Genomic DNA, 10,021 nt, shown 5'->3' with positions numbered 1-10,021 from the left:
TTGGTACAGAAATTTACCTGGGTAATTAAGTATTCTCCAACGAAACAGTATCCATATAGTGGAAGTAACATTCCCACCATATACACAATGAACACCATAAAATATATGCCGTTAGATAAATCTGAATACTGTAAATAAAGGAATATAGTATGAAAATTCATATTGATAAAATAATTAAACCGTCTTAAAATTCTGTAAAATGGATATTCACCACCAGCAGAGTGTAGCACCCCAATGCCGTGCAGACTGTCATTATAACTACTTCTTCTAAAAGTATAATCCGGAAACTCTTATTGATCAATTTGACATATCTAGCATAAGAGCATAACACTCAACACAATATAATATTATGGGGTAGGGGATAACAATATTTTGAAGGTAGGGATAATTGATTGATTACCTAGCTATTTGGAGATAACGTCGAATGGAATCAACAAGTTCAACTTGAACATTTACCACACCATTAATCCGTTCGATTCGCCGTATTCTCGTTTTTAATATGGCGAGATGGCCGGAGGCATTGAGTACTAGAGTAATCCCCAAACTAACACCTGGGATTTGAAATGTGTTCAGGTAAATTACTGGCAGCTGATAGATCCATATGAATATGTAGGTCGTCAGGTCCGTCAGTTCGATAGGCACATGGGTTCGATACGGCAGTAACATAGGCACTGTCTGATTAGTCAAAGCTGAATGGGTAAATAAGTAATAATTATCATTGCTATTATTTCGATCGTTACAAAATTTTCGATTACCAGCGTGTAAAACCGACGAGGGCGGCCGAATTGGTTAAATCGCTCAGCCAAATGAGAGGACCCGTGTGTCGCGGGTTTTAGTCTGGTTGGGGGGATTGGAATTTTGATCTTTCAAGAATCATCGAGAATAGTATTTTTGGCGCCTAGGACGGAAAACGTAAATCTGACGAAAGCGACTTTACAGTCCGAGCCGAAGGCGAGCATTATGAAGTGCATGAGTCAAAATCAACAAGAAGGCGACAATTTTTTGACCGCTTCCCGACCAGGAAGATGAGCTTTCTGGTCGGATGACAGGCAATATTATGTCTCGATGAAGCTTGGTCGGTGGAGGCCTGCACGGCATAGTTTTCCACAGTTGCCAAATAAAAATCCGAATGAAATATACATGGAATAAACAATAATAATACATTACCAGCGTATATTTGAGCTTGCATAGGCATCCAGTGGTACGCCGTGGTAGCACAGATAGCGAAAATACACGGCACCTTGAAAAACTTTTTAGCAACAGTTATATAAAATAAATAAATTTTCTTCTCTGCGGATTGTGAAAATGCATCCTCCATGAGTTCATTCGTTGCCATCATGATAGTTTCTCGAAGAGTACCAGAATACTTTATCAGCACCATTTTCATTATTATCATACACTGTAACGCGGTCTCTGTAAGATTTGAAATAACTTGCTCGAGATCTCCAAAAGCCAGCACTAAATCTGCAAAAGCCATCGTGAGATGCAATACGAAGTAAATCAGCCAAATGTAGAATAGCCAATTTATTGGCGCCAAAGGCCATATTCCCATTATGTGGAAAACTACTGCATTCCATGCGAATATTCTTTTCATTTCTCTGTGTACATCTTTCTAAAAGGCAGGAGGCGTGAGAATATTAGAAAAGTATCATTTTATTTTCATTGTTTCACGTTGAATATAATATAGATAAATATAATATAGATAAAGTCATTTTGTATACCATTATTACCAGTTTAACTTGCCACCACTCGTTCACGGCACCAATAATTGTTAGCAACTTATTCAAATTCACCCTGCCAATGCCACTGAGGATATGTCAGAAGTAATTCCGTTCTGCCACAATAACTCTCACTTCAGCTTTCAACCAAGCCCCCCGAGATGCATAAAAATCGATTAACCCATTAAGCTCTATTATGCAGAAATAATTATCACATTGATTTGTGACATGACATTTTCAAATCGACCGAAAATGCCCACTACCCTTGCCCTCCCGCCCTATAGCCTTCTCGCCGATACACAAAAACACAGAAATCGGGACCTAAAAAGGTCGCCGAGCCCCAACTAATTTTCTCATGTCGAGGAATCAGCAATTGGAAAACTTGAACCTAACGAAAAGTGCCGAAACGTAACGCTAAACCGGATCTAAACATAATTTAGCAAAGGGGTTAAGGGAAAGAGGGACAGAAAGAAAAATTTGAATGAGGGAAGTAAATTTTTATGCTTTTCCCCAAAAGCCCTATTATCGCAGCTAGTCTCATCTGGTTGCATCCCCGGGGGTCCGTGGACGTAAAAAAAAAATCTGGAACACAATACGCGACAAATACAACCGGCAATTCAGCAGGAAGCGATGGTCGGGGACACCCCTACTGTCCGTCCCACTTTAAAACGGACCCGAAATACCTCACGGATCGCTTCCTTAGGGGTGCTGGCACTCGCAGCCAGACTGTACATCCAGCAGAAATTTTGTGAATGGAGTTCCTTCATGGAGGGTAACATCAATTAACCTTCTTCTTACTAATTAATCTGCTCCATTAATGATTTTCTTACTCTAAATTCTCATAAAATCCCCTAATTCTTCCCAAGACACCCCTTAATGCAAAAGGCCCCCGAAAGTTTTCCGCTTTAGGGGTAATTTTCGGCTGATCCGGGATAACTCGGGCGAATTTTATTAATTATTTTATTTATTTGAGTTCTTCACACGTAGTGGGATCGCGTTTTAAGCACGGTTCTTTCTCTCGGTTGCGCAAAGAAGTCTGGTGCTCCCCAAATATTATAAGCAGTTGGAAATATTATAGTTATTCACAACAGATGTTTCACAATAGGTGATTTTCAACATTAATTGATTAATCTCACTCTTTTCTAAACTTCTGGTAAATGATATAGTACCTTTTTTCTACATTTAAGCAAATCGACTCCTTTTTTAAGTACCTGTTCGTATTATTATTATAAAATGCAACTAAATAAGGCATAAATCTCACCATGAGAAATACTCTGTTACCAAAATCAACTGTGCACAAAAGCCCTTAGGGTGTACACGATAATAGATAAACTAGAGAGTCTCTCCAGGTCATAAATTTAACACTCTAAAAAGTTATTCAGGGAAAACCATTTTTGATACTCATTTTTAAGGTTTGTAAATACTGTCTATATTGACTGTTTTCTACTGAACAAAAACTTAGTAAAAGAAAAAACAATTCCGATGGGAGCGAAGCTTTCAAAGTTTCCAAGTAAAAAAAATTACATGGATTTTTTTCTAGGCAAACGTAGGTAATTGCGTAATTGCCCTGATCAAACAATGTATAATTTCCCATGTGAGCTCGACCGCAAGACCACATTAAAAGTGAATAAAGTATTTATCTGCCGCAGAATGTTTTCTTCGAGGTTTTTTGCTTTTTTGATTTTTCCATTTTCTAATTGTACTTCGAAATTATGCAGAACTGTCTGAAACGTAAAAATACAAAATTAACATGCAAATTAATTGCAAACAATCTGAAAACTGACGAAAGTCAATTCATAGATCCTGATATCGAATCGTTTTGTGCGAAATTTCAGTCCGATGAGATCCTCTCCTTGCTATAATCCAGTGCGTAATCGTGACGTAATTAATCTCACAGCATGTGAGCGTTTAACCGAGATCGAAACGAAAACGAAAATCCTGTCATCGGTAATAGCTGATAAGTTCCAATAGGTAAGTGTAAACGTAGTCCCTGTAGAAAATGCAAACGCTTCTAGAGGAATTTATTACAATTTATTTAAAATTTGCTCAAACAAAAGATGAAAAATATAAATTTTCAATGAGGAAATTTCCAAAATATTGCAAGTATTTTAGTAACAACAAGTCCTTACGATTTTTGCGTTCGGTATGGTATGGAACAAACTCCCATTGGAGGATCTCAGGTATTTTTTTTTTACCTGATTACCTGATGGTCAGGTGATGAATTAACTCCGTTGTCTTTTTTATTTTATTTCTCGTGATGTCAAACGTATTTACAAAACTTTTGAAGTGAGCTTGACGGTCATTCTCACTGATAAAAACTAAAGATGCTTGTTGCAGCAGTTGGTGCAGTTGGAATGTCGTTAATATTGAGGTTATGCAAGACCTTTTTCTATTCTGTTTTGGAATCTCTGGCTTTGGCTCCAAAAATTGATGGAAATTTTCATAAAAAAGATTGCACCACATCCTTCAGTATGTTTACTTCAATTTATGGCGGGAATTGTCGATGGAATTTTTGATGGAGTAGTCTGTAATCTCTGGTGCTAACACAGGAAATATTTACTTTACTAATTAAATATGAATTCTGTCGGTTAATTTTTGATCGATTGAATTCGATTATTCAATTGCGAATTTATTTGTGAGTTATTTGGGCACTGGTTTGTGGTTGTTAGGTGTTTGGTCTGATGTGATTGGTCTTAGCCATTGGAATCAAGTCTAAACATGTTTTCTGGGGGGCCAATGACAGCTGAGAGAATTTAAAACTTCGTAACCGTTTGCAAACCGTAAAGCCGCTCATTTGGTTAGCTTTGGTTAGCGGCGCATCAAGTGGCACGTGATAGCTTGCGAGGGAAATACCGTGCACCAAGATTACTACATTGTTTAGTTCGATTTCGAAAATTTTTTGCGATTACCACTGACAATCATGAGTGAATTAACCGAAAATGTCTTAAAGGTAAGATGCATTTTTAATTATTGAATAAATTTTGGGAGATACAATCGTCAATAAAATTCGAGGGATCGCTTAAGGGGTAAACAATAATTTATAATTTCAATCCAGATTTTTGCCTGTCTGAACAAAGGGATTTAAATCCATATCTCGTGAGTTCTGTGTAAATTTCTAGGATATTGCAAGTCCTTCAAAATGGCGTTGAACTTTTTAAATTTGATTCAGTTTATCTGGAGATGTTGAGAATTCGTCTGCTTTTGTCATTTTGGTGATAAAACTTTGTGACCTTTAGTTGGATTATGGTGAGACTATTGTGTATTTAATGGAATCTATGTAGATAGAAAGAGTCACATCGTTAGATTATTGCAATATTCTGGAAACCGAGATGTAAAGATTATTGTGCTTTATAGCTCTTAAATTCAATAAATTGAGGAATTGGAAATTTCTAGGATGATCGACTACTGGATCCCATTAGGCCTTCTGATGGTGCTGGCATGAGGAATGAAATGTCATATCTCTATGGACGAGATCCCAGCATTCTAGCATATAGTCAACGTCCTGGACCATCAGCACAGTGCAAGAAGAATCTTTCCTCTGATTATGAGACTGAAGAGTCGATCTACTCTGATGGCACCTCCCTGGGGCCTGATGTTTTGTCCAGACAGACAGTCAAGGTATTTTTACGCCTCAAACCTTTTCCCAGAAAAATGAAACTGCCAGACGAGCAGAAAGAGGCCTATGAGATCATCAACACTACAACTCTTCTCACACGAATCCCATGCCTTGACACAACAACCGTTTCTATGAAGAAAAATAGTCAGATAGATACTGTGTGCCGGAAATTTACATTCACCGAAACTTTTGGACCTGATACTACACAATTATCTTTGTTTGAGAGGGTAATTCAGCCACAGATGGTGGAATTTTTTGATGGGCGAAACTGCATCGCCATGACATATGGCACAACGAATTCAGGAAAATCCCACACCCTCCAGGGTTCGACTTCGTGTCCAGGAATAATACCTAGGAGTTTGGAATACGTTTTTTCCAAGATAAATCCAAAGACCTCTCCTTGTTACAAGCCAGTTGATAATAATGCGGTAATAAGTCTCACAGCATCCGAGCGTTTAACCGAGATAGAAACGACAACAAAAATCCTTTCATCCCAATACATAAGTGCATACAGGCAAATGCAGAAGCTTCTACAGGAAGAATCCCCTCAGCGTCCAAGTCAGGCAACAGATGCCCAGTACCTAGTGTGGGTGTCCTTCGCAGAGATCTATAATGAAGTGATCTACGACCTGTTATCCAGCGAAACCCAAAAGCGTCGAATACCCTTGAAACTGGCTGCAGACAGCCAAGGAAGGGCTTTTATAAAAAATCTGAAAACCGTGTGCGTCCATTCAGGCTCTGAAGCATATCAAGTGCTAATGGCTGGCCAGTGTAATTTAAAAGTCGCTGCAACAGTCCTCAACGCTAGGAGTTCCAGATCGCACTGTATCTTCACCATTACATTACTCAAATTTTACAACGAAAATCGTCCAGACTCTGTCGAACTCAGCAGATTTTCCTTCTGCGATTTAGCGGGTTCAGAGCGCCTGAAGAAGACGTTAAATGTTGGAGATCGTCTCAAGGAGGCTCAGAACATCAACACGAGTCTTTTGGTTCTGGGTCGCTGCCTAAAGTCCATCTACGAGGGGCAACTGATGAAACAGCGCCAAGAACACCTCGGGCCTTTTCGCGAGTCCAAACTAACGCGCCTCTTCCAGCAGGCTCTCTCTGGAAAGGAGCCCATGGCTCTCATTGTCAACGTCAATCCACTTCCAAATCTTTACGAGGAGACCCAGCATGTCCTGAACCTTGCAGCAATCGCAAAGAACATAGTAATCCAACCGAAGAAGCCAAAACGAAGATCACTGACGAGGTTCTCACTGGTTGTCGCCCAGAGTACGAAGACAGTGACAGATTGGGATGACACAGACCTGGAAATAATCGCTGAGCAGTCTTCTACTGAGGCAGATGAGACTCAGAGTAATGCTTCCGTTTCCCAGGCAGACTACGATGAATTAATCGTTGAAAATGAGCGCCTGAAACATGAATATGCAGCCCTCAAAACATCACACTTCAAGAGGGATCTGCAAATACGTGAGGAACTCGCAAATTCCTATGCTGAGATGTTGGAGAAAATCCAGAAGGATTATAAAGCGAAAATGGAGGTCTATGAGAACCAGCAGGAAGACCTTCTAGAGTGTCAGCTGTCGATGCTGAAGGATTATTATGAGAAGAAATTGGCTTGTAAAGAGAGTACACGATCAGATGCTGATGATGACGATGAAGAGGCAGACAATGGGAGGATTGTTGAGCTCCAAAGACAGGTTTCGATGCTTTCTGGTAAGGTCATCTCGCTCAAGATGACGATAAAGGATCTGCGTACGGAGAAGATGGAGGTCGAGCAGGAGAAGAACAATTTAAAGCATGAAACCACTATTCTAAAAGACGAACTAACGAGTGTGAAGGCACGGCTGACGTCGCTGGAGGAGGACTTCTCGGCGAAAGGCGATGGTAGTATTTACATTCTTGAGCTGAAGGAGCAGCTCACGGCTCTCTGGCAGAAAAACAAGAATCTCAAAGACATGCTCAATGAAGCTAAACTCGATTACATTGAGATCACTAATGATTGTCGTGAGAAGGAGGAGAACATTGCCAGGTTGGAGGCGAAATATATAAATGAGAGTGATAAGTGTCGAAACCTCGAGTCTGCGTACGAGGATGTCAATGCTCTCTACAGGGATGAGACGCAGCTCAAGGAGGAAATAGAAAATCATCTTGAAAGAGAGATTAACTTGAGGAAGAAACTTGAGAAGCAGTTGGAGATGTTGAAGGGGAATATTGCTGTCGAGCTAGATTCTACGAAGTCTTTTATCAAGAAGGAGATGCTCTCCCCAACGATGGAGGATTCTACTGGAGATTCTGAGGGTCAAGAGGTCTTTTTGGAATTCAGGGACATTCCAATGGGGGATAATCAGATGATTGAGAGTTTGAAGGAGCAGATACAACTCCTGGAGGAGGAAAAAAAAATATTGAGTGAGAAATTGTCTTATAGTGTGGAGGAAATTAATTCTTTGAAGGAAGATCTGAGGTCTGCCAAGGGGAGGATAGATGAAATTGGTGAGCAGTTGTCCCAGAGGGAGCTCAATGATATGAGGGATCAGTACGAAGCGGTAAAAGCTAATTGTGAGGAACAAGTTGCGAGGATTAAGGAGTTGAGTGATGAATTAACGACGGCAAAAGGCATGTTGGAAAATTACAACAGCTATGGGAATGACCAGAAGAGACTCACCGAGGAGAACCAGCAGCTGCTACTGCAACTCAAGGAGACGTCGAGTGAGAAGGAGAATCTCTCGAAGCAGGTGGAGAACCTCCAGACGGCTCGTGAGGATTTAGAGTCTCAGATCAGGGAGTGGGAAAAAAAGCTGGGCCTGATGGAGCTTGAGATCGACAATCTCCACATGTCTGATAAATTGAGAGCAGGGGAGAATAATAAATTGACAGAGGAGTTGGCTGCATGTAGATTACAGCATGCCTCTCAGGTTTCTGATCTCAAGGACAAGTTGAAGCTCCTCGAAGAGGGTAATCAGGGAAATTCTCAAGCCATGAAAGAAAGTCTCCAGAAGGTCCAACAGCTGGAGTTAAAGTTGGAAGACATGAAGAACCGGGAGACGAAAATTACAGAAGCTGATGCTCTGTTGTCTAAATGCCAAACTGAAAAGAGCGAGTTGGAAATGGAGTTAAAGAACAATGAGGACCGAATTTCCCACATGAAGTCTCACCTGGAGCAGTTAGAGATGGCCGGCAATGACAAAGATAATGAGATTGTCAGGCTTCAGAAGGAGTTGAAGACTCATATCAAGGCCTCTCATGATCCCAGTACTCTGGAGACTGAAAAGGCTCACAAGGAGATCATTCAGGAGTTGAGTGAAGCACGGGAAGCCCTCCGAGATGCCACAAAGACTAACGAAGCCCTGGAAACCAAGATAAGAACTTTGATGGAGACTCGAAGTGAAAACTACGAGCAAACGCAGAAATTAATTACAACGCTCCAGCGGAATATTGCCGAGCAGACAGCAGAGATAAAAGACTTGAAAACAATAAATGTCAGTATTATCGGTAGTTTAGATGAGAAAGAGGCAGAGATGGAACATTTTAAGAAAAACCGAGACGAGACAATTGCCAGGTATGAGGGTCTGGTACGAAGTCTTCAAGATAATCTCGACAGGGAGAAGAGGGAAGTGATGAGATATCAGGAGGTCTTCACCAGGCAGGGCCAGACACCTCGAGAGAAGGAGAACGATACCACAAAGTTCAGAGCCCCCTCGGATGATCAAGCTACCTTGAATGATACCTCACCCAAATCTACCAGCAGCAGGCGTGCAAGGAGGGGGAAAAAAGCGCCTGCCGAGACTCCCAACAATGATGAAATTGATATTCCTGTTTATGAGCTGTCTGGATCTGAGTCGAAGAGAACTACAAGGAGAACTGCTGCTGCGGCTGCTGCTGCACCTCCCAGTGAAAAAAGGGCCGGGAAGAGGAAAAAACTTTTCAATGCGGAAACTAGTCTTGTTGATTTAGCACCTGAGGTGGTACCACCATCTCCGTCACCGTCCTCCACTCGTTCTCTGCGAACTCGAAGGAAGTAACTTCACATTCAAATTTCCGTTATCAAATCTACTTAATTTTATTATACACTCGATTTAATCGAGGGATGTATGCATCATCATTGTAAAAATATGTTGTAAAAAGTATTTTTCATTTTTATATTTTTTTAAATAAATTATCTGGTTATAGGCCTATCTCAATTTCAGTATTTTAAACTTCATTCTCAATTTATATAAAAATGAATTCAGATATCGTAATTACTGATGTCAAATTTTTATTTTATTCTCTGCAGGATTAGTTAAGGCTCGAGTGGATTATCTAGAAATGATAATTTACTCTGAAATTCGGATTCCTAATTACTTTGGCAATTAATCGTTTTTTTTCAATAATTATTAGCTAGCATTCTAGCGGTTGTCAACAAATAGGCCGCTAGCTAACAATTATCGGAAAAAACTATTAATTGACGGAGTAGTTAGAAGTCCCAATTTCGGAGTAAATTATCTTTTCCAGAAAGTCCATTCGGGCTTTAAGATTCAGTCTTTTTTTTTTAATTATGAAGTTTTTCTTGTAGAATTTCGTAGATAATTTATAGAGCGCTTTACCCCCTCCCCTGTTACGTCAGAAGGGCTACGGATCCAGTCCTAAGCTTACGATATAGCAGAAATTACGAATTAGCAGGAATGAAAAAATGAGAAAAAAGAGT

The 10,021-nt window shown here is 40.2% G+C and overlaps 2 protein-coding genes across 2 annotated transcripts in view; one reads left to right on the top strand and one right to left on the bottom strand.

Annotated features, from left to right (window-relative positions):
* Nucleotides 1–1,477, bottom strand: part of LOC105264056 (odorant receptor 43a-like) — a 2,098-nt gene extending 621 nt beyond the window's left edge. The window contains exons 1-4 of the mRNA XM_011300631.1: nucleotides 1,168–1,477; nucleotides 401–689; nucleotides 212–311; nucleotides 18–128 (exon numbers count right to left, since the gene is read on the bottom strand). Coding sequence (XP_011298933.1) covers nucleotides 18–128; nucleotides 212–311; nucleotides 401–689; nucleotides 1,168–1,477 — 810 coding nt within the window. The remainder of the gene's footprint in view (nucleotides 1–17; nucleotides 129–211; nucleotides 312–400; nucleotides 690–1,167) is intronic.
* A 3,053-nt stretch (nucleotides 1,478–4,530) lies between these two features.
* On the top strand, nucleotides 4,531–9,487 carry LOC105264035 (kinesin-like protein KIF20B). Its single transcript, XM_011300609.1, has 2 exons — nucleotides 4,531–4,668; nucleotides 5,112–9,487. The coding sequence occupies exons 1-2, from the start codon at nucleotides 4,639–4,641 to the stop codon at nucleotides 9,357–9,359; spliced, it is 4,278 nt and encodes a 1,425-aa protein (XP_011298911.1). The 5' UTR covers nucleotides 4,531–4,638; the 3' UTR covers nucleotides 9,360–9,487.
* Nucleotides 9,488–10,021: the final 534 nt, after the last annotated feature.

Source organism: Fopius arisanus, unplaced genomic scaffold, assembly GCF_000806365.1.
Source record: "Fopius arisanus strain USDA-PBARC FA_bdor unplaced genomic scaffold, ASM80636v1 scaffold00018, whole genome shotgun sequence".
In the NCBI taxonomy this organism is placed as follows: domain Eukaryota; kingdom Metazoa; phylum Arthropoda; class Insecta; order Hymenoptera; family Braconidae; genus Fopius; species Fopius arisanus.
Note: the sequence above shows the minus strand (reverse complement) of the source record. Positions and strands in the feature narration are given on the sequence as shown.

Excerpts from the sequence above, each read along its gene's own strand:
- LOC105264035 (XM_011300609.1), top strand. The coding sequence starts at position 4,639 with ATGAGTGAATTAACCGAAAATGTCTTAAAG. Across the intron at positions 4,669-5,111 it reads TAACCGAAAATGTCTTAAAG|GATGATCGACTACTGGATCC; the intron begins GTAAGATGCATT and ends GGAAATTTCTAG.